The following is a 23,993-nucleotide window of genomic DNA, read 5'->3' as shown; positions in this document are numbered from 1 at the left end:
AGTCGGAAGCTAAAGAATGCACAACTTTGTGCAAACATTGCCATGCATACACAGACAACATGCACACACAGCCACACACACACAGACACAGACACATAATAACAGCAAGACAAACAATGGTACTGTGTGACAAAGCTGTGCTACTTTTTCCTGTGTTCATCATCATAGTTAAAAACTGTCATTACGAACATGCCTCATTACAGTGGATGCTCCTTTACCCATTTATGCCAAGTCAAGCACAATGGACAGCAACATGGTGCTGAGAGAGCTGGATGGATGTACATCTCATGAAAGCGAAGCCAAAGCAACGGGTGTATCCAAATAGAGAGAGGAATACATTGTCAGAAAGTAAGAATATCTACTATTTCAGGAGGTCCATGACTCCAAGTTAACATGGGCAGTGTCACTAAAACAGAACAACATGAAATCCTTCCCCACTGACATGGTTTTGTCTTTAGTGTGATGGAGATGTGTGGGGGACACCTTTAAGCATAACATTGCCAGATGATAACCATAACTGTACTATCCTACAATCAAAGAAATCAGAGCATATATGGATATGGAACTCTTGGTGCCAGGAACCAATGTCAGATTTCCCAGTACTGCGACTGAATCACAATACCACCACAGAAAAAGGCTCATCGTAGGAAACGAATAGAATAGAATAATCATAGTACACCGTGGGAAGATTGAGCACACTGCACCAGGAGGACAAAAATGTCCAAACTTCATGAACTGTTCAGCTTCTGGCTCAGAGTGACAGCTGGCAAAGATGATTTCAAAAAGAGGCTTGGTACATCCAGCGTGAATGTGCGTGTAAGAGTGTATATGCGTGTGGGGAGGATCTGTGGTTTATTGGTGTGCACGCGCGTGAGCAGCGACAACCGAATAGTAGCTCATAATGTACAAATCAACCTGATTTCGGAAACACGAGATAACCATATCACTGCAAATGGCTTTACAAATTCTGCGTTTAGAACCGTAGGAAAACTAAATTGCAAAAATCAACAACAAAAAACCTTACAAATGTTAAAACTACACATGAACCATTAGCGGCGTTCTGCCATCAAAGCAGTGTGTGAAGTAGCATACAGTTGCCTCAAGTGCAGGATTTAGAATTGACACATTTACTAGAATGCAATAAAATTAAGTTTAGACCTACGTATAAGCACATTTGATTTTTTGATTTAATGTGCGACTATATTGTTTGTCAAGAATCATACTTACAAACACTCGACGCCCGTTCTAATTCCATGTTTCCGTCGATTACGACTCGTAGGTAGAAAATAACCTTAACAGCAAATGTCGACAACAGTGTTTCCAAAAGTATGCTTGGTGCAAATAAGAGTCCCCCAAAGCATTGAAGTCAATATTAAAATATATCTATTTAGTGGACCAAATTAAACGTGGTTGCATTATATTGGTGTATGGTTTTTCGAAAAAACACGATAGGCTTCACGCACAAAACGGTACCTAGTGCACCTCTCCTCCTTCCTCTTCTTCCTTTTCGCTCCCTACACTGTCCCTCATTCACTCACGACGTCACCGTGCGAGACGCAACGTTAACTCTTCTTCTCTCATCTGCAGTGGGCTACAGTGCCCATACGACCCACTACAAGAAGATCGGCCCGGCTGAGTGGGTAAATTAGAGCGCTCATTGGTTGACGGAAAGACAGATGGTGCGCTTACATTCTAGATAAATAGTGCAGACCTCCCCCCATGCCGATTTGATGGCAAGCAGCGACTGGCCAATCAATTCCCTCTGTCTCATATATTCTCTCTCCTCTTGTAGTGTCAGCATGATGTATGTAGTCATTTTCTGAATATATATAAACTTATTCCGCTACTGGACTGGGTCTGCTACTGTTTGTCTGTAATGAAATAAGAGTGCTGGGATCGGCAGACCCACATTGGCTTCATTATCCATTACTTCTTCCGTTTGGATTCAAAACTATTTGAAAGAAATTGTGTTCGGTAGCTGAATAAATCAAACAGGTAAAGTGACCAAACTCTTTATTTACATGTGTTCAGCACGAATCAGTTTTTAGTGATATATATTGTATTTACATCACAAGCGTGGAATATTGCATATTTCCAGCAAATTCCTATAAAGACTGTGTATATGTCAGTCAATTTACAACACGATTGCTTTTGAAATGTAACAACTTCAGTTGCAATTGACATAGCTTGATGTATGCTGCGTGAGTACCCAACAAATGACGTTCACACAGGGTGGGAATACAGAGCAGCAATCGAGTGGTGCAAGCAGCCCGCTCTGGGATTTGAACCATGGATTTCAAAGTCCTCAGTCGCGCTCTTTAACCGTTACACCACCAACAAGTATCGTACTAAAGATTTCAAATGACTTTATAGCTTAGCTGCAGTGTAGTGCTGAAAGGACAGCTCCAGAGTGGCAGCAGGCCTTTTCTCAAGGAATGAACTAAGAATCACATTTGTCCCTGCTGTTACTTCCCCTGTTGTACTGGAGGCTAAGGTTCTTTTGCAATTCTCTTCATAATTAATGGATCGGATATTAAAGACAATCCATGAAGACACACTGTGCTTCCTTCCATATCTAGTTTCGACATGCCTTTGCTTGTCCTTAAAAGATGTAGATTCACCAGTGGACTTATTAGTCTGCATGATACTAAGTCACCATTAAAATATCAACGTTTTAAAATATTGTTTTAACGTGCGTGGGGAAGTGCCCCTGCCACTGCTTGTCCTGCCAGTAATACTATCTCCACACAAACAGCTATGTGTGACTATCCTCTCTCTCTCTCTCTCTCTCTCTCTCTCTCTCTCTCTCTCTCTCTCTCTCTCTCTCTCTCTCTCTCTCTCTCTCTCTCTCTCTCTCTCTCTCCCACACAGGCGCCAAGTATCTCTTTCAAGGTTAAACAAAGACACTTACCAACCAGAAAAGCTTGTTGACAGCAGCAGCCGCAGCCATAGGTATGTTTCTATGTCTACATTCTTACAACCTCAGTTAAAAAACATGTTATATTTCAAGCTGCGCCTACTAATTGCTGAAGTTATTGCATAAAATGAATGTTCCTTGTCCACACTGATGAAGCAAAAAATAGATAAGTAAAGAAAGGAGACTGACAAAAGACACCTGATTTGCTCTCATCCCTAACAGACCTGTCATCACCTTCCTTTTTGCTCCTCTTTTCTAGCCATTTCCCCTCTGTGATTGCTCCCGCCCACATCACATGCCACCTTCACTCTCTGGCCTCTAAATTACAGCCTGCTGCCAAGTTTCTCGCCTTGACTTGCCCCAGTGTACCTTTTTTTCCCTTGCACAATCACAATCAATTATCACCCGTTTCCATCCCTTTTCACACTCCTTCACCCCATCTCCTCCATCCATCTCCCCCAGTAGACTGCAGGAAGAGGAATTCTTTGCTATATTTATCTCTGCGTTGAATAATTGAAGCTCTGAGACAGTGGATAATCTTCCATTTTCTCAGGCTCTGTTCATTAACCCCTCACTCTGCTATGCACCCATGTGGCATCAGCTGGGCGTCCACCCCCTTCCGAAAAGTGCTTTCCACAAAATGGAAATGACTGTATTGTTCTCTGCTACGTTCTGCATGTGACCCATCTCTCATGGATATTCATCACCATCAGATTGCGGAAGACCCATCACGGATGCGTCATTTGTGTTATTTCAATTCTCCTCAGCAAAAAATTACAGTCCACCTGCACATACAATCATGCCACAAAACCTTCAATCATCCAGGGACTGGTGCAAAAACCTGTAAAAAGGTCATCAGCTAGCAGTTACAAGACTGATTTAAAAAAAAATATATATATACAAAAAACTTAAGTAGGAGACATGTTAAATAAAGGTTTAATGGTTCTTACAGCATCACATTCCATAAATGACAATAGTCATGATGATTAGAGTACTTGTCATATGATAAGTAAAATCGTACATTAGCTGCATTGTTCAGATTCCAGTGTAGAAGTAATAAACAATAAAGCCAGTATTTTTGGAAAGGCAAGTTAGAATCAGCAGATTACCAGACCCTGGAAGTAGGTTTACATGGAGAGGTAAAGATACAAGTAAAGTAACAGGTGAATAAATTAGTAGAACAAAATCAAATGAGAACACATATATATATATAGCAAATATAAACCCCCCCAAAAATAATAATACAGCAATTACCATCAACATCTTAAATCCACTTCCAACTAGTTTTCAAAATATACAAATGAATGGCACAAGTTTGCATTATTCAAACATAATTAAATACATGTACATTTAACAGCATTCTTTTACCCTCATTCAGTCAGACAGTGTAACCCTCCATATATTCCAATAAACTTTTTATGTAAAGACGTAATACCATATGGTGTCATGTGATGTAAGTGTTATAGATGCAAGATACAGAACAAGAAAATGTACCATTTGACAGTAATAAATTGAATAATTTCGAACTAAATGAAAAGTACTATCACATAAGTGATGTCAAATATAAGTAGAGGTAAGTCAAGTGCTGAAGACAGTTCAGTGTCAGTAAATGGTAAAGTATTTCAATCTAAAACAATTAAAAATCACTTCACATCTTGGGAGTTTCGAAATACTACACATTGATTTTAAACTCTATTAAACAAAAATAACCCATGGGTTTTTAATAAAGTGAGTGTAAATCACTACTGATACAAGGTCCTAGTTTTGGCGTAGTGCATTTTACGATGACATTTAGGTAGCCACTTTAAAGGCACTTTTACATTTCAAATTATAACATTTAGGATAGTATTTGCTGTCTGTATGGCTTCTTAAATATTAGGTGCCAAGTACAAATTGTATATGTTCACACATCATTTTAGACTGCAGTTAGGATTTGAAAGCCTGTCATATAACACCATTTAATTCTGTCATTAGTGATCATGAAAAGAGCAAGCCAAGCAGGGGTTGTTTCTGAGGCCAGTTTGTGTGAACATTCCAAGAGCATTTTCAAACAAAAACAAAGAAAGTGTACCGTCTCATCTTATAGTAGGATAAAGGTAAATCATTCTACATTTGCAATTCACATTTCTCCTCAAGTGAACAGTAATGCCTGGGTAGTTTCTTGTTTATCCCACAGGCGACAGGCAATCCAACTCCCATGCAAACTCAAAATAATGTCCTAGGTCAGTGACATCAAAACTAACATGGTATCAACACACACGTGGCACTTCCTGACATCTGACACAGTAGCATGAAATGGTCAGTGTGCATTACTTCTATAGTTTCACCTTAATTATTTCTAACAGTGATTTGCCATGACTATTTATTAGTTTGTTGTTGTTGTTGTGTTTGTTGTGTGCTGCATTTCACTGTACTGAACAGTAGTCAGGATTAGAGAATGAGAAGGACAAACGTCTCGAAGGAACCCAGTGAATAAAGTATGCCTCCTTTATCCCTCTCTCCCCCTCTCATTGCGATTCATTAATGTGCGCGTGGTGCTTCTGTCACCACTGCTTCCTCTGCTATTCCCAACTGCAGAATCTCTATGTTGCCTTGTCAATCCGTAGCAAAGTTCTACGCCTGAACCCTCTAAAAGCTCTCACGACAACCCCGGCCTCTCATTTTCTCCTCTCAGATCTGTCATCACTCATATACCCTTTATTATTCCAAATCACCTCAGTTCACTCCTCCAGTCTCATAAACTGACACTTCTGTGATGCTGCTTGACAAAGCTCTCTTGTCTCTCTTTTCCTATCACACCGATCTCCACATTCACCCTGTCCTGCAGTGGCTTGGTGACCCCCTCTCTGACAACCCCTCTCTCCTCTAACCCAGCAACACGATCCCTGTTCCTGTCTCGCTTCTCAGCCCTCTGGGCTCGCTCCCTCTCCCTGTCCCACTCCTCCCCCACCATGCTGCTCACGTCGCTCAGGTCTCCCAGGTGCTCCACAGAGTCACACTTCTCCAGGTCTGAGGCAATGGTCTGCAGGCTGATGACGGACATAGAGTCCGACCCAGCCTGCTCTGACTCGCCCTGCTCCCTCTGGCCCCATCCCGACTCCCTGTGCTTCTCCACCCACTGTCTGGTCTTCTCTCTGTCCGCCCAGTCGTTCTCCAGCCCTCCTCGTCTGTCCCCGCCCTCGCAGGCACCTACCTGGACACCAACCGCTGCCTTCACCTCAGCCTCCGCCCCCACCGGGGAGCTACGCCCACCGCAGTCCAAGGGCCGCACCCTAGTCGCATGCATTCGCCCTCTCTGGGCGTGGATCTGCTCGCTGATTTGCTCCAGGTTGCGCAGGGCGACGGAGTAGCGTGTCTTCACTTTGGCCACTCGTTCCTCCAGCTGGACCACCTTCGCCTTGTGCTCCTGTCACAAACACATTCAGACGGTCAATTAAGACTCAGAGACACAGTCACAGTGAAGTGTACATCGTGCCTCTTCAAGAGTGTATCAATTTATTGTCCACCTCCAATATGTGGTTGAACTGGGCCTTGAGTTCAAAGTAGGGCTTGGACTTGAGGATGACCCTCTTGAGGGCTTTCTGCAGGGTCTGGACCCGGGCCTCGGCCTCCTGACACAGCTGGGTGACTCTCTGGTGCTCCCGCTCGCTCCGCAGACGCTCCTCCTCCGCCTCGTTCACCTGACACACACACACAACAACACACAACCACACACACACTGTCAGCTTCTGATTCACCATCATTCTCAAAGGCATCAGCTTTCATCATTCTCGTCTGTGGGTGCTTTTATCCTTCAGTCATCCAAACAAATCACGATAAACACAACATTTCTAAACAGCAAATGACTGCGGGAGCATGATGACCTCAACCTCCCACTGCTTTAACTCACTCTGAGTAACTATGGTTTAACTCTCGGCTCAAGAGAATGGATAGGCTATATGCAGCTAGACATGCTGACAATAACATATACAGCAAATAATAACACAGACGTTGTAATGTAATAACAACACTGAACAGGGAAATGCTCTATCACTCTGATGCAGCTCATAGCTGAGCTACACGCCGCTGGAGAGCTGGAGCATATGAATGAGGACATTCAACCTTGATCTTTAAGAGCTGTTGCATTCGTCATCATTGATTAGAACCAGAGAACACCAGTCCCCAATGTTCCGGAATTCTTTGACTACATACTAAACAGCTGGAGGGGAAACCAGACACACACCCCCATCCTGACTGATGATCAGGTTCAATGTTATCACATTTGCATTGGACTGAGTTAAGGACAATCTTCTGGACGCCTAGATGGGGGGATTCTTACAAGGGGACTTGTCCATCACAACAACGGCTATGTAATTCTAATATAAATTCAGCAGATGCTTTTAATGCAAAGTGTGGTACAGTACAGGGGGAGTATTGAACGTGCAACCTCTTGATTTGCAGTCAAGTGTTTTCCCATTGAGTTATACCCTTGCAGCACCACATAATGTAAACTTTTCATGAACATGTAGTAACACCTGAAAATGTAATAACATTTGCACTTATCTTAATTGAAAATGTAATAAAATCAAATAATATAATAAAATGTCCTGACTGATGTTGTAATAATACTTTTTACAGAAAATGTGATACCTTATTACATTATGGGGAATTTGTTACATTTTCGGATGGGTCTTTTCTACAAAACTGATGATGTATTATTTTGAAGGATAATGTTGTACTGTAAATTTAAAGCATGCAAGTATACAAATGTTATAATACTGTTAGTGTCATGTTGATTTCTTATCTTCATGTTTCGAAATTACTGATTTCCTGTTTGGAAATGTAAACTGGTGGGTTTTATTACATTTTCGATCAACTTAAGTGGATATTTGTACTTTATATACAGGCGTTATTACATTTTCAGGAAATGATTACATTATTGGGTGCTGTAACCCTCCCCAATAGCTACTCCCGCATCCCTTATGTAGTGCATTGAATCTCGATGGACCGGTCTTTCATCCTTGCTACTGAATGTTCACTTAAGCCTACAAGAAGGAGGCTCCCTAAGAGTGGCTTGTGCTGGTTCTGTACCTTGGAGGTGGCATGGTTGAGCATCTCCTGCCAAGTGGGATCCAGAGTGTTTCTGTCTGCTAACAGGCCCTGCTCCGCCACGTACACCATCTCCCTGGCTGCCGTGTGCATGGAGACAGCTCTCTCATAGCGCAGCGCTGCCTTCTGGGTCTCCTGCTGGGCCTGGAACACAGGCAAAGCCAGTCACAAACCAGAAAGCACACTACAACCAATCACAGGGCACTCAAGCAATCATTATTCACAAGAGAGAGAGAGAGAGAGAGCGACACTCCAGGGGGTGAAACTCCTAAGGAAATGTTATGAGTGGAACTCTGATGATCACAAGGTATCAACTGGGCGTCTGGCTGCAGCTTCTCACACAGACGTGACACATATAAATAGCAGATGGTATTCCAGTCTTGTAGTTCCGTAAATTGTTGAGACCATAGGAGAGGGTTTGTCAGGGCGTGCTTGGGAGAAGGCAGTTAGAGACAAGGTGACTCAGAATCACGGGGGAGGATTTTTGCCAACAGCCCTGAATGAGGCTGCAGAAAAAGGGGCCAGACGGATGCCCCAAGTTTAAGGTCATTCCGTTAAAAGATTGATGAAAGCTCTGGTTTGAACGCCTGTAAAATGTTTCTGACACAGCACGCTACCATAACTGTCTTGCTCAAAGACCATCAGACTCGGTGCAGAAATGGCTCTGTGGGTAGAATAACAAGCCACAAGTCAGGTGGCTGAGCGGGTAGAGCATCGGGCTAGTAATCTGAAGGTTGCCAGTTCAATTTCTGGTCGGTGCACATGACGTTGTGTCCTTGGGCAAGGCACTTCACCCTACTTGCCTCGGGGAGAATGTCCCTGTACTTACTGTAAGTCGCTCTGGATAAGATCGTCTGCTAAATGACTAAATGTAAATAAGGAACTTTGCTTCTTCATATATGAACAGAAATCTGAACTATTGATAAATTATGAAGGATGAAATGAAAAACTGGCTTCTCCTTTTTAATCTCATTTGCATTTTTGTAACATTTAGAAAGACATGTTAACCAGGTCAAATTTCCAATCCATTATTTGCTTCATTGTTTTCAATTAAGCCCTTGGGATTTTGCCTAAGTTTATATTGGTTCAATTACAGTTTGAAATTACCCTTCAATGCGATGATTAAATGTGACTGACACTCATGCCCTGTTTAATTAAGGGTTAACTGTTTAATGTAACCAATTAGAACCATATTAGTGTGTTAGTAATGACCAGCTTCTGAGATTTTAGGTTGTGAGATCAGAATCTTACTCACAATGGAAACACACTGTGGAGATATCTAAGTAGAGGGAAGTTACAAGGTTGCATTCCCAATCCTGATGAATATCCACGCTCAAAAGACACACACAGGTTTGTTTTACTATCCTAATGAGGACAGACAATTCACTCCCATTCAAAATAGTGTAATCCCTAAACACCAACCCTTAACACTGAATTTCTAACCCCAACACTAATTCTAACCCGAAAACCCATAGAAACAGCACTAAAAGAAAAACATGTTTGGTCCCCATAAGGGTTGCACAAGACCAAACACACACACACACACAACTACCTCTTTGGCCAGTCTTCGGGCCTCATAGTATGGTCTGGCTTTTTCAATGCAGGTGCCCAGTTGGGAGCCTTGGGCATTCAGCTTCCTGGCTGAATCAGTGAGGATCCTTCGGTAGCTGGACCTGGCCTCCTGCAGAGGAAAAGGCCTCAACTTGTCAACAACTTAACCTCAAAGTCAAACCTCTGAAAAGTACACTCTAGCCTACAATTGTATCAGAAATGTAAACCTAACAACCAAAGAGACCAGGAACATCAACAGGAGCTTTATAGAAAACTGTACAATTTAACTTTAACTTTGAAAGGTACGATATCCTCCACAAATAACAAAACATTTACATTTATTCATTTTACATTTATTCATTTAGCAGAGGCATTTCAGTTGTAACAATGGACATTAGATTGTAAATGGCTTCTATACCAACACAATATAATTTAAAGCTATATAAATGCACAGGCTCAAAACGACAGTGATGGGTGATGCCTCGTTAAAGTCCATAATGAGGAAAACAGCTCACATCCAGTTGCAACTCCAGCTTGTTGATCTCATCGCTGGCCTGGTTAAGGTGCTCGAGTTCCTCCTAAAAACAGTAAAAGTGTAGGAAGAAGGAGAGCTAGATCAATAGGAAGACGAAAATAAAAGCAAGGAGAACATTAACACAAATAGCTACATTATGATATTTTGCAATCCTCATTTGGGTTATATCTGCACAAACTATATAGATGTCTTGATTGTCTGATGTGGATCTTAATAACGAGTGTTTACAAGGAAGTATTTTTATTGAGGAGGTAGATCACGTTGCATTCATGCAAAACTGCTCCTTACCTGGATTCTTGGGTCCAATTCTTCTTCATATTTACGATCATCTTCGTCTTCCTCTTTCTTAATATTTTCCTCGGTGTCTCTATCACTTTCAAATTCAGCTTTCATCTTGGTCACGGTATATTCGTTGCCTCCATGTGTATCCCCTCCTCTTCCTTTGAGGATGCTACTGTCAACATTCTCTGCCTCTTCGCCCGGTGTCTCCTCGCGCAAATCAACTTGTTCTGGACCTCCATAATCAGTTAAACCCTCACGCGAGCACCCTGGTTCCATTTGCGGCCCGAAGTGTATGTGGTTTGTCAGCTAGTCCCGCTGATTTGCGTAACCTCAATTTCTACAATGTGTCCCAAGCTTTACACGTGTGTTACGTCTGACACATGTCAATTATCCACGCTACCGAATATTCAACTAGCGTCCTCATAGTTCAGCAAGCTGAAACAGCAAATTCGCTGCAGTCAAGCCTTGCTAGTACTACTAGCTTGCAGGGTGCTGATGACTGTGACACTCGGATGTGCGATGGGACAGTAGCATCAGCTGCAGAACTGGTGTTTGTTGACTAGCGTTACAGCAGGTGATATTACATTTGAGCGTTTAGTAACCAGCAATTTGCCATATATTTTTGGTGATCACTATTGTTGTTTTTGCACACCTTGAGGACATGTTTTCAAGCTTTGCCTCTGGGATTCTGAATTCCCTCCTTTAAGATGGATAGACTAATGTTAAATGCAAACTGACCCACATTTTATTGCTTAGTCAAATAATATAGAGATAAATGCAAATAGGCATTAAACAAATTAAGTTTAAATCAACAATAGGCTACACGTTTGTTTCATCCACAAATTATATAAGTAAAAAGCAATTTAATACAACAAATTGTTTTATTGGCATATATAACAAAGATCATGGACAGCACTGAAACATAATGCAGATTATTTTCGTAATATCTTCCCCAATATTCTTGTACTAAATGAGTTGTTGCCAAATGGAGGCCATGCCAAAACTATTCCACATAAACTCTGTTGATAAGATCATCGTAACTCAAGAGTATTGTCCTTTCATGGGATCACCATTTTCCCCTCTATTCTGAAGTTCTCAGGTTTGATTCTTCTGCCGTTTCCAAAACCTCCGGACCTCGCTATGTCCTTGTGGCGTCACCACCATCACCCTATGGGGAACGTTCTGCCATACTAGAACTCCCAGGCCCTGAAGTGAAAGGGAAGTTGAAATAGTCAATCAAACAGCGGCCTGTTGCTAGCATGATAAAAATGACATCAGACCAGGGTGAATTTATTAAATGCAACAACAACAAAAAATTTTTAACCTGAGCTCTGTCCCGCAGCACTTCAAAATCAGCCTGAGAGAGGAACTGGTTATATAGCACTCCTGGTGATGGAGAGAATGATACAGAGAGATAAGGAAGAGAAAGACAAGATATGCATGTATATGTCTGTGTGACAATGAGAGACAGAGGAGAGAAGACTGAAATGGATCTTAAAAAAAGAGTTAAGTGTCAAACATCAGCAGTCGTCAATTGCTGTACAGTTTATAGTAATTTGTTGGTACTCTTAAAAGGTACAACTGTAGATGCCAGAAGAAAAGGCAGTAGCTGTCAAACTCATTTATGTTCTTAATTTACAAACATATAGCGTATAAACTTTATGGCAAATTAGTTTTTTGAATTGATGGATGCCAATAAAAAACATAATTGATAAGTTTGATAAGGCGTTTCATGCATTGTGGCTGAAAATGCACCCTCATTTTGTAAAAATATAATAAAAAAAAGGCTTTTGACATTAAAAAGGTTGCAAACCCCTGCTTTTGGAGATTTTACATGCTCTCTCTCTCTATTGACACCTACACACACAAACACACACACACACTTCCTTACCCTCTGTGAACTGTAGGCGGTCTCTCTCCAGCTCCCATAGTCTGATTTGGTCTGTAATGGTGGGAGGCAGTACTGGGTTCTGAGAATAACAGAGAATGAAAAGTAGTCTGGGCATGGGTGAGGCAATTAAACTGATCAGCTACCCAAGTGGGGGCAGAGCAGACCCAGGTCAGTCTCATATTGCTGTTATTAACACAGCATGACATGGAGGTAATGAGAAAAAAAGCATGGGCTTATATATGGAGCTATTATACCTGTTTCAGCATGACAGGATGTGCTCTGGTCCTTAGGAAATGGAGAATCTGAAAAACAATATAATAAATTAAACTATATACATAAACACTGAATGGCAATATATGTATTTTATATGAGTATTATTTAATTTTTGTACACAGATGGGGTTATGCAAAAAATGATACAATTTGATCACATCCAAGAAAACACCTGACAAACTTAGGTGAGCTAATATATGTTGTTCTGTATGCTAGCTACATTTGACATTTTATTTATTTAGCAGACGCTTTTATCCTACCTGTTGTGCAGTGATACCGTTGGCGATGGCCTGCTGCACCGACTCCCTGGTGACCTGGGCCACCACCACGTTGGGGAACCTGTACAGCATCTCACTGAACAGAGCCACCAGAGCAATCTGCAGTTCAGAGTCTGGAAACCATCCAGACAGAAGTAGATATAAACATGAAGTATACTTCAACAAATGAAGCATAATCCTCATCAACATAAAGGCGTAAGCATTCAATATCAGAGTTAGGTTCTGGTAGGAGCACATACTTGTGTAGGCATAGAGGCGATAGTTGGTTTCCACCACAATGAAGCTTGTGTCTCCAGTCCCAGGGGTGGCGCCTAAGGTTGAGGAGGCGGAGTTAGTTGTGACACCTGCAGACAGAGTGATGGCCAGTCTGGTGGGGTAGTACCTTCTAGACGTCCTCTGAAGAGAAGACAGGAAACGATTACACGTGACAAGCATGGGAACAAATTTGTTCACAGTTAATTCCAGTCCTTTCACTATATTTTACCTTCCTCTGAAAGACAAGGCCAAACTCTCGCAGGTGCTGCAGGAAGGTGAGCAGAGACTCACTCATGCCCTCTACTGAGTAGTCCTTGAGTATCAAAGCAACACATATGTTTATCAGACAAGCAACTGCATATTATATAAGTTTCAAGTGTATTTACCAATAAGTACAGGTAAAGGTACTTAGAAATTGTTGGGCCTGCTCTTCTCGGCAGTTTGCTATTAATATAACCTAAATCCTATGTTATGGTTCCAAGCATTAATTTCTAAAAACATTCATCTCAAATAGGATCAATTTATTCAACAGGGCCAAAGAACTCACCCTGCCAAGGGTGGAGAAACTTAGCTGGAATAAGAAAGACAAGATCTCCACCAGGTCCATCCCTCGTGTCTGGCACACGAGAAAAAGGTTCAGATACACAAACACACGTGAAATAACATATCACACTACCTCACAACATGTTTACTACTATATACAACCTGACTGCACCTGTGCTGTGTTGAGATACTGCAAGGTGAAGTACCAAAGCTGAGAGGCTGTGTCTAAGAGGAGGAACTGGAATCCAGCAGAGGTGATACAGGGGGCTTCACCCGGGTCACTGGGAGAGAGAAAGATAGTGTAGAAGATGAATCATATACATACAGAGAAGTGGAAACAAGCCTTTTTTGTCTATCTGATCTGTAGGGTACTGGTGAGAAAATGGGAGTGTGAATGAAGAACTGAGCAAAGGAATGATGCTTCATACCTCCTCATGAGGCCTGCTTGTATGAGCAGCTGAGCCAGGTCTTGGCTGACTGCTGCACTGGGGGAGCCCACCATAAAGTGCAGAATGACCTCCCAACGCTCCATGGCATAACGGTCTAGACTGTCTACGTCACGGGCATGCCGGTCAGGGCCCAGACTGCAGCCCTCGTCGGCCCACGCTTTACCTCTGTCGGAGGGAAGAGAGTCCATGTGGAGGGGCCAAACGTCAACACATCCAACCACACCACAAGGACAGCTGTCATTGCTCTGTGTTTGTGACTCAGCTTGTGCCTTAACTTACCCTCCCAGCAGTGCTATCCTTAGATTGTCTTTGAATATAGGGTTCAGTATGTTGCCTTGCAGTCCTCCCTGTAGTTGCTGACTGTGCCATAATCGGAGCCCGGACAACACAGACACACATTCATCGTGGTCCCTGAGATTAAAAAGCAGGGGAAGTAATGAGAATACATGCATCTTTAATAGCATGTGTGAGTCTTGTGTTAACTGACAAACACCCAACAATAGAGCTCAAACTGTGCATTCTAGTTATTACTAATGATGAGATAATTGACCAACTTTTGACTGTCTTTTTTCACCCATAAGGCCACAGCCGCCTGTGGGAGGGGCTGGTCTAGGAACAGCATCCGCATCACATAATTCTTTGCCAATGAGGGGAGCTCCCTGCGAAACAGGAATTGAGATGATAGCAATATCCACGTCAAATAAAATTGGGAAAACAATCGTTAAATCTCATGGCCATGCACTGTGTACTTTAAAATGGTATTGCGTGTGTTATAAGTAGTTTACCAACCTGTAGACAGCTAAACAAGTGGCTGGGTGGTTGTACAGTCTATCCAAGATGTCAGGACTCAATTCTTTCAAGTATTCGTGGAGGTTCTTGCACTGTAATTGCACGCGTAGCTTCATCCTCTGGGGATGAGATACAAATTCAAAGAGATGTCAGGCAAACACACAATGTCATGCAAGAAAGCAGAGTAATTTATAGGAAACTGCCTCTAATCAGTCTTTTCAATACGATGTAGAGATGCATTCACTCGCTAGCGTCAACAGAAGTCTACACAGACAATAAATCATATTAACTTAAATATGTTATATTATACTAGTAATACCTCAAAATTGGTTGTTACAAAATCACTCAGTTATTCCATATATTGTTGCATTTCATAAGCTTTATCGACATAATGTCTTTCGGCAAGTGTTCACATGGTCGCCATGTTTTTACGTCACGTGGTTCCAGTTTACACCGGGATGATATCTGATTGAACAGTACATTCTAGACATTCTGCAGCCCTTTGGCTCTAGCGCTCATCACAACATCAACGATCAATAATTTCGAGAAACCTTGCGTGTATGGCAATGGCTAAATTAAGACAAAAAATATGATACACAATTAATTTTATTACAAATACCACATTAAAAACGTACTTTATATAATGGTTTAAATCATATTTCACCTACAAACCACTCGATACAGATTGAAATGCTTTTAACAATGTCGATTTTAGCAGCCATCCAAGAGTCCCAAATCAAATGAAGTTCATGAAATGGCATACAAATTGAGTTTTTTCTAAGTTTTGGCTGGATTTATTACAGGAAAATAATACATTTTAAATAGCTGTGTCTAAATGCTTCAAGCCTCTGGGAAGGTGAGTGTCTCAGAGTCTCAGGTATCAGGAGTCCTCCTTTTCTTGGTATCTGCAGAAAAAAAGAAAGAAAAAAAAAGACTCACAACATGACCCAACAGATAAACTTACATTTTGGTCTAAGGCAGATGGAATGCATACGGAACCATATAATATAGCCTAATGTTCATCTGATATCATACTATTCATCATTTGGTACAGTATGGAGTGGATAGGTTACACAAATGAATGGCAAATGTTGACATTACCTGCAATGTATACAGGTGAAGAACACAGTCTGCCCTTCATCTGCAGATCTCATTTGTCTGGTGTGATAAACCATGCCTTCTTTATTACATCTAGAGCAGCGCCTGTCAATCTAGAGTGAATAAAGACACAGCAAACGTCAAGAATGAGAAAAGCATTGTGTTGTTACTTTACAGGTAAAAGTATGTTGTTGGTAACAAAAACTCCCATTAGATTATATGGGATTACATGTATTTTATTTGATTAAAACCGCATTATATCAACTCTTACCACTGCCCCCTTTAGTTCTGAATCTTCTTCATCTTCTAAAGTCACAGAAGACTGTTCAATTGGGTTGAATATAACTGTGGAAGTGATCTTTTGACTTGCGAAATCTGCAAAAATCATACAACATTGGTCTTCCTGAGGTTATATTCACACAGAACGGTGGGGAACTTCTTATTCTGAAAAGTACACTGTTCTCACCTATTACAGGGATGCTAAAGGAACAGCGAGGGCAATTTACGGTGTCCTGCATTGCAGGAAGAGGAAGTACATTTCCACACTCAGGACAGAAATTTGGATCCCCGCGGAAGGACGACATTTCTGTGTAACAAGAGACCAAAGACTTCATTTAGCATTTTACAATAAGCTTGTTGGTTTACGTTAATCCCAATAAATCAGCCTGTCCCTTCGAACCAACTCTTACTTCGCCGACACATGTTACCAAGCAATAATAAATTTTTAACATACGTTTCCAAGATTGATTTATAATTTAGATAACAATCTTAGCATTACTCACCGTTTTGGACAAGTACAAAATATAATGTGTACGTTTTCGGGGCTTATTTCAGGATTCTAAAGCTCAAATTCTGGCATGTGTAAGACTCATGTGTGAGTTTCAGGTCGCAGTCGATTCCAACAGTCGACACCTCTCATGTTTCCTTACTAAATCCCTTTCAATGGTGACTCAACGATTGATCCTGCCATTATGTGTTTAGGTTTTAGGTTCACATACTCCCTTAATTGAACATGTTTAAATTGTCTGTATTCACATCAATTCTATCAGAACTCTGAAGATGAGTACATGAGGACGCATTGAAGGTAGTCACTTTTTAGAATGGACTGGGTCTTACACTTTATCGCGTGCTGATGACGCAGTCATAATTGCAGCTGTTCAAAACAAACTAACCGTTGCTACAATTAAAGAGGTAGCTCCAGCCAGTCAGTGTTAACTTTCTTAAATGTTAAGACCTTCTTCTCCTTGTATTATGTTACTAAGATAGCTCCTCTTAACTCCTAATGTCAATAATACCTATCTTCCACAAGCTAAGGCTAGCTAGCCTACGTCATGTGTTTATCTACTGTTAGCTAGCATTCCACAACTGAAACTACAGTAATTATTAGCTAGAGCTAGCTAGTCTATTTAAATGCCAGTGCTAGCTAACCAGGGTTGCTAAGCTAGAAATCTACTGATGCGGTCTTTTTTTAACATTGAAATCACCCAATAGCGTTATAGCGTTATACTGTAACACCAGTTTAGCCTGTCCATAGATTTATTGACAGATCTTATCTGACTGTGCATCCCATAGGCAAGATGACTGAGCACGACGCAGAGAATGAGCTCTTAGATTACGAGGAGGATGATGTGGACACGGCAGGGGGAGGAGATGCATGCAGTGGAGGAGATGGTTTGTCCACAAAAAAAGAGGGTGTAAAGGGCTCCTATGTGTCCATTCACTCTTCTGGGTTCAGAGACTTTCTACTGAAGCCAGAACTGTTGAGGGCGATAGTGGACTGTGGCTTTGAACACCCTTCAGAGGGTGAGTATAAGAACCAAACCTATATTTATTCATGTATTATATATATATATATTATAAATATTTATCTATAATTATTCATATATAAATTCTGATTTATCACAGGTCACTAATTGGTGTTCCTTTGATAATGAAAACTCAGTCTTTTATAATTGACTGTGTTTCCCTCACAGTTCAACATGAATGCATCCCCCAGGCCATCTTGGGCATGGACGTGCTGTGCCAGGCTAAGTCTGGCATGGGCAAGACAGCAGTGTTTGTGTTGGCTACTCTGCAGCAGCTTGAGCCAATCACTGGACAGGTAGATCCTTACTTTCCGTTTAACAAAACTCTTTTGAGCAATAATGATTTTTGAACAATTTAGATTTTTCTTTTGAAATAAACTACCTGCTGCAATGTTATGCAATATTCAATCTGTAACAATTCCTCTGCTTCTCATCATAGGTTTCAGTCCTGGTTATGTGCCACACCAGAGAACTGGCCTTTCAGATCAGCAAGGAGTACGAAAGATTCTCAAAATACATGCCCACCATCAAGGTACAATATCCTCTATTTCAGCCTCTATCAACCTGTTCATTACATTTTTGCTCAGAACCTGATAGCTCTTTCTTTTTGTATGTCTTGCCCATGTGTGTGAGATCAGGTGGCTGTGTTTTTTGGCGGCATGCCTATCAAGAAGGATGAGGAGGTGTTGAAGAGAGAATGTCCCCATGTGGTCGTGGGGACGCCAGGGCGTACCCTGGCCCTGATACGCAACAAGAGCCTCAACCTACGCCATATCAAACACTTTATCCTGGACGAATGTGACAAGATGCTTGAACAGCTAGGTGAGTGCTGAGTTGTGACTTCCCTATCCAAAACGTTAATCTGTACAGACTTGATTCATGTGTGTGAGCGGTTTATTGTCATGAACAGGGCACTGTGCCATTTAGAGTCTCCAAACATTAGAAATTTGAAACATTACATCTGACTTAATGGTACATAAAATGCTGTCAGTCTGTGATTTGTTTTTCTTCACATTTCCTTTCCTCCTGTCCCTCAATAAGACATGCGTCGAGACGTCCAGGACATATTCCGCATGACCCCTCATGAGAAGCAGGTCATGATGTTCAGCGCTACCTTGAGCAAAGAGATCCGTCCAGTTTGCCGAAAATTCATGCAAGATGTAATTACGCATCACCTCCTCCTGCATCCACCTCTCTGGTTCCTCCCTCCACTTCTCCCCTTGCCAGGTGGAGTGGGATGAAATTGGAGCTGGAGACACCAAATTGTCACATGAGAGAGTTATTTCACTCTTTACCCAAGTCACTATGTGGGGCAAACGACAGCCCACTGGCATACTCAGGCCCTTTCTACATTTAGTCATTTTAGCAGACGCTGTTATCCAGAGCGACTTACAGTAAGTACAGGGACATTCTCCCCTAGGCAAGTAGGGTGAAGTGCCTTGCCCAAGGACACAACTTAATTTGGCCGGGAATCGAACCGGCAACCTTCTGATTAATAGCCCGACTCCCTAACTGCTCAGCCATCTGACCCCTCTTTATAGCCTAAGTGAGTGATCTACACATTTGTTACTCACAGCATATTAAGTGCCTTTAGCTCTGTGCTGGCTGACAATTGATATTTCCAAATATATATAATGCAAATTGGACTTGACATCACTACACTGTTAGACATCCACAAGTACAAGTGAAGCCTGTGGCCTAAAGCAGTTATTTACTATTGTTGAGCAAAATCCGTTGTCTATAAGCTCACACTGTTTATTTATTAGGTAAACTGGCTTTAAGTAGTGGCAAGAGACCTTGGTCTCGATTCATGGTTCTTGGTTTAGGAGCCTAAACAGACTGCCCAGTAGCTAATTGACAGGTTTCTTCCCAGAGGTGAAACTGCTGTTTTGGCAAACATAAAAATTCTAGCCACAAAACTCCAAGGAAAGAGAAGTTAATTAAGAAAATGTACAGAAACAACCGGAAAAAAACATCAACCAAATAGAAAAGACCAGGGAATTAGCAGGACGACTGACAGCTGAGCTCTGGAGAGGGGATAGAGTTGAGGCTGGCTCACAGGACTTCTGCACTTAATTACTTTCCCAACAAAGTGAAGAGAGCAGTGAAATTGCCCGAGTCCTCAGAGTCTTGACAGAATGGCCCCATTACCTTTGTCAGGCAGTCTGCTAAAACGGAGTTGGAGTAACTGCCTTTAGATTGATAAACGCTTAACCCAGTAGGTAGTAGGCACACAAGAACTGTCTCAAAAGGAAAAATGGAGTTTCCCCACTTCCAATGTACCAAATGGCAAACATAAAGATTCCCCAGGGTTTAACAGGGCAGGAAGTGGCAGACAGATTGCCAGAGATAGAAAAAAGTGTGAGAGGCTGCATTGGATGGATGTGAAATAAGGAAGTTGTAGATTTAGATCTTCTGAAAGAAGATAAGCACAGTGGCTGAAAATAATACATCTCATCCAACCAACACTTTACAACGGGACACTCTAACACTTTGACATTAAGGTGCACGTATAATAATAGTTTTTCTTGTAAAATAATTGGCGGACACTAAAGAGGGTCTCAGTGCAAAATAGTCTTGATTGATATGGAATGCGACATATTTAATCAGATGTATATGGCATAGTAGATCTTGCAGTGCTACTGCTACAGATTTTTGATGTAGGCCATGAGTAAAGGGATCTAGGTATTTTTCTGATAGTTTAATTAGGCATGGCTGCAAGTTAGACAAGACACAAATTAGGGAGTTGATTGATGTTTGTGTGCACTTTAAACTTGGATCGATCTACAATTTAAGTGGGGCAGCTATAGTGACTATATTGATTAAGTGAAGATTTTACTTTATGTATCGTAGGTAGGGACGTGTGTGTTTGTGTGTGAGAGAGAGATCTTCAGATCTTGTGTGCCCAAGCAGAGGGTCTAACAAACTCTTTATCCCTGTTGGCCTACTCGCTTCCTTTTCAACTATCTTTCTCTGCTTTTCTGACCTTTCACTCTATTCTGCCTTTTTACTTTTCTGTCCTCTATTTCACTGCACCACTGTCTCGTGGATCCCACACACATTTCCACTATCTACGCTATTCTTACATCATGCTACTGATCTGTGTCCACTGTCTACACTGCCACAGTCCCTCAGACCCTCCCCCTGTAAACGTATCCTGAACCCTTGACAACACACCCATTTCATCCCTACACCCCCCTTTCCTTCCCTGCCCCCTGACATCTCTCACCCCCACCTCCTACGCCCTCACCTTCGTTTTCCCCCTCTTTTTGAACCCCCCGCCCCTCCCCCTAACCGTTCCAACACCTGATTGTCCAGCCTATGGAAATATTTGTGGATGATGAGACCAAGCTGACACTGCACGGCCTGCAGCAGTACTACGTCAAGCTGAAGGACAACGAAAAGAACAGGAAGCTGTTTGATCTCCTAGATGTGCTGGAGTTCAACCAGGTACCGTGAGTCATCCACTACAGACTGTTGCAATCGGAACTTGTTGACTCATCAAATACATATTTTCACGTCTTGTCAACAGGGCTTTGCAATCAATTCCAAGTGCCGTCTCTGTGTCTAGGTGGTGATTTTTGTGAAGTCGGTGCAGCGTTGTGTGGCTCTAGCCCAGTTGCTGGTGGAGCAGAACTTCCCGGCCATCGCCATCCACCGCGGCATGCCTCAGGAGGAACGGTGAGCACTCACTCAGTCTAACGTCAGCTCATCTTTCTCTCATATTCAGTAACAGGTGATATACACTCTCAGTGGCCAGTTGATTATGTACACCACACCATTCACTAAGATGAGATAAATGTATCCTCAAGACAGCCATTGCATGCTTTAGAAAGCAGGCTGACAGCCATTGAAACAAGAATGCAGTTACTGTTTCAGTAAATGTTGAATGGGTGAAACAAGTAACCAAAGTGCATGGTTTGATTTTCAGTGCCAAGCATGCCAGTTCTAGTCATTTAATAAATGGTTGCCCCCTGGGTTTTTTATGCATGACAATGTCGAGTGACAAACGAAAGAATATCCTGTCTGGCAGTCCTGTAGGAAACAACAGCTTGTGGATGTTTAGTGACTCAGTGTAGTTGACTGGCCAGTGCAGGCCCTAGAACCCAACAAAAAAAAGAGAATCTTTGGGATGAGATGGAATAGTCTGCATTCAAAGCATGAATTTGCTACTATCCAATCTGCAGCCATTGAGCGATCCATCTCATCAGCATGGATTACACATCCCTATGGAATGGTTCACCTTCTATGTCCCTCAGTGTACAGATTGTTCTGGAGACAGAGGGTTTTGATCTGGTACTAAAAGGAAGCACCTAGTAAACTGGACTGTGAGTGTATGGCAGTGTAAATGTCATCCACGCCTCTTTCCTCCACCCCCCTCAGACTGTCTCGCTACCAGCAGTTCAAGGACTTCCAGCGGCGGATCCTGGTGGCCACCAACTTGTTTGGCCGGGGGATGGATATAGAGCGCGTCAACATAGCCTTCAACTACGACATGCCAGAGGACTCAGACACATACTTACACAGGGTGCGTCTGCTGTAAACCTTTTTCCATAGGAGAATATACTACATGTTACTATGTTTCAGTATGCGTTAGCCTTTGTTAACAACCCTGCTCCTCTTGTTAGGTTGCCAGGGCAGGCAGGTTTGGCACCAAAGGACTGGCTATCACTTTTGTGTCTGACGAAGGTGACGCCCGCACCCTGAACGATGTGCAGGACCGCTTCGAGGTGAACATCAGTCAGCTTCCAGATGAGATCGACATCTCCTCCTACAGTAAGTGCTCCAACAGTGGCTGCTTTTGCAATCGTTATCGATATGCCGAGTCACAACAGTAAAGTGTGGTTTACAAGAAGGTCAGTTTTACGTTTGATCAAATCTACAGAGTCGTTTGTTTTGTTTCTCATCCCTCCCCCAGTTGAACCTGCCCGGTAGAGACGACAGGATGGATCCTACTGTGAAATTTGCTTCAGGGTTTTTGATTTTGTATTTATAATAAAACATGTGTGATGGATGCTGACAAAGTAACAACATTTAGTGGGGTGTATCCAAAATATTTTTTCTTAATCCAGTAAGCATTTGTATTGTAGTTAAGGTACATGAATGGTACTATTGTGGTGTAGTGCCCCCTGTGGATTTAACTAAGAAAATTCTTGAAAATGTTTATTCCATTGGTTTGTTTTTTATAACGCATATATTATTTTTGCTTTATTTATCTAGACAGTAGCTGTCTCTGAATATTTAAGTTGTATACTTTTGTTTGATATATGAATCGTGCATTTTTTAGCTGGGATCAGAGTTTACTCGATAGTTAGTTATTGACCCAACTACCAAGGAAAATAAGACATCTAAACACTGAAAGTTTCACAAAAGTTCTAGTGATACTAAAATAAGATCTGTTGCTGTGTTGATTAATAAACATGTTGTTTACTCCTTAAACAGTTCATTCTCCTTGATACAGATGTCTTCTTCTTGTGTCTGCTTTATGTTTGTGTTGTGCTACAATAAGGCTTTAATTAGTACAAACGCATGCCCAAGCCAACACTGCAATACAATCCAGTTGTGGAAGAGACATTGGTTTCTCATAGCTGATATCTTTATCACATAGTTGGTGTCAGTCAGACTTCTTACTTGGTTACTGGAAAACATAACGACTGCAAAATAAGCAATTATCAAATAAATGTATTTCACACTGTGGATTGTATTATGGGAGTATACTGCTGTAGGTGGTTACTTGTCACTAACACTATGCCAAAAGTTCCTAATGTATATATCTATGTTGTCGTCACTATATGAACAGAAGTATTCTGCAACACATGGTAAGTATGGACATACTGAGGCAATTCAAAATACAAAGTCTGCACATATGTTTGGGAACAAATTGACATTGAGAAGCCAGTGAAGATCAACAGAGGTGTCCTCTTAACAGTCCGTTCATAAGAACTCTCCCACTGGTCTCTATTAAGGTCTAATTTGGATGTGCAGGCGTTCAGGACGCTAGGTTTGACACTGTCACACAGGAAGTCAACAGAATATCAATGAAGTGGGGAGAGATGGATGGACATTGGGTACCTCACTTGCACAAGCTATAAAACGGTTTGTTGGACGATAGCCAACCACTATGCAACCACATGTTAACTATTGAATTTAGGCCTATTTTATGTTTTTCAGAATTACGTTTTTGTAATGTATATATTATGGTAGTCCTATTGCCTGTGCAGTGAACAACATATAGCTCTG

At 41.8% G+C, this 23,993-nt stretch overlaps 4 protein-coding genes across 5 annotated transcripts; 1 reads left to right on the top strand and 3 right to left on the bottom strand.

Moving 5' to 3' along the window:
- Window positions 1-3,843: 3,843 nt before the first annotated feature.
- sh3bp5lb (SH3-binding domain protein 5-like, b) lies at window positions 3,844-10,878 on the bottom strand. Its single transcript, XM_047019251.1, has 6 exons — window positions 10,380-10,878; window positions 10,072-10,134; window positions 9,558-9,686; window positions 7,988-8,149; window positions 6,424-6,597; window positions 3,844-6,323 (listed from the first exon to the last, which is right to left on the bottom strand). Exons 1-6 carry the CDS (start codon window positions 10,647-10,649, stop codon window positions 5,652-5,654), a joined length of 1,470 nt encoding a protein of 489 aa, XP_046875207.1. The 5' UTR covers window positions 10,650-10,878; the 3' UTR covers window positions 3,844-5,651.
- Window positions 10,879-11,235: 357 nt separating this feature from the next.
- gtf2h4 (general transcription factor IIH, polypeptide 4) lies at window positions 11,236-15,304 on the bottom strand. The gene is made up of 14 exons (XM_047019430.1): window positions 15,170-15,304; window positions 14,851-14,969; window positions 14,616-14,720; window positions 14,341-14,472; window positions 14,041-14,226; window positions 13,785-13,893; window positions 13,617-13,685; window positions 13,299-13,382; window positions 13,054-13,210; window positions 12,797-12,927; window positions 12,519-12,566; window positions 12,265-12,343; window positions 11,698-11,759; window positions 11,236-11,579 (listed from the first exon to the last, which is right to left on the bottom strand). Exons 2-14 carry the CDS (start codon window positions 14,964-14,966, stop codon window positions 11,469-11,471), a joined length of 1,389 nt encoding a protein of 462 aa, XP_046875386.1. The 5' UTR covers window positions 14,967-14,969; window positions 15,170-15,304; the 3' UTR covers window positions 11,236-11,468.
- A 134-nt stretch (window positions 15,305-15,438) lies between these two features.
- Window positions 15,439-17,051, bottom strand: polr1h (RNA polymerase I subunit H). Its single transcript, XM_047019433.1, has 5 exons — window positions 16,731-17,051; window positions 16,415-16,534; window positions 16,220-16,323; window positions 15,952-16,061; window positions 15,439-15,755 (listed from the first exon to the last, which is right to left on the bottom strand). The coding sequence occupies exons 2-5, from the start codon at window positions 16,530-16,532 to the stop codon at window positions 15,731-15,733; spliced, it is 357 nt and encodes a 118-aa protein (XP_046875389.1). The 5' UTR covers window positions 16,533-16,534; window positions 16,731-17,051; the 3' UTR covers window positions 15,439-15,730.
- ddx39b (DEAD (Asp-Glu-Ala-Asp) box polypeptide 39B) lies at window positions 17,049-23,237 on the top strand. Of its 2 annotated transcripts, none has more exons than XM_047019431.1 (11): window positions 17,049-17,139; window positions 17,521-17,751; window positions 17,922-18,049; window positions 18,193-18,285; window positions 18,392-18,575; window positions 18,795-18,913; window positions 21,072-21,203; window positions 21,325-21,434; window positions 22,137-22,281; window positions 22,382-22,529; window positions 22,672-23,236. In XM_047019431.1, the coding sequence occupies exons 2-11, from the start codon at window positions 17,526-17,528 to the stop codon at window positions 22,686-22,688; spliced, it is 1,302 nt and encodes a 433-aa protein (XP_046875387.1). In that variant the 5' UTR covers window positions 17,049-17,139; window positions 17,521-17,525; the 3' UTR covers window positions 22,689-23,236. The 2 variants fall into 2 exon arrangements, with proteins under 2 accessions (XP_046875387.1, XP_046875388.1); XM_047019432.1 differs by having other exon boundaries at window positions 17,076-17,152; window positions 22,672-23,237.
- The last annotated feature ends 756 nt before the right edge of the window (window positions 23,238-23,993 follow it).

Source organism: Hypomesus transpacificus, chromosome 4 (assembly GCF_021917145.1).
Source record: "Hypomesus transpacificus isolate Combined female chromosome 4, fHypTra1, whole genome shotgun sequence".
Taxonomy (NCBI): Eukaryota; Metazoa; Chordata; class Actinopteri; order Osmeriformes; family Osmeridae; genus Hypomesus; species Hypomesus transpacificus.
Note: the sequence above shows the minus strand (reverse complement) of the source record. Positions and strands in the feature narration are given on the sequence as shown.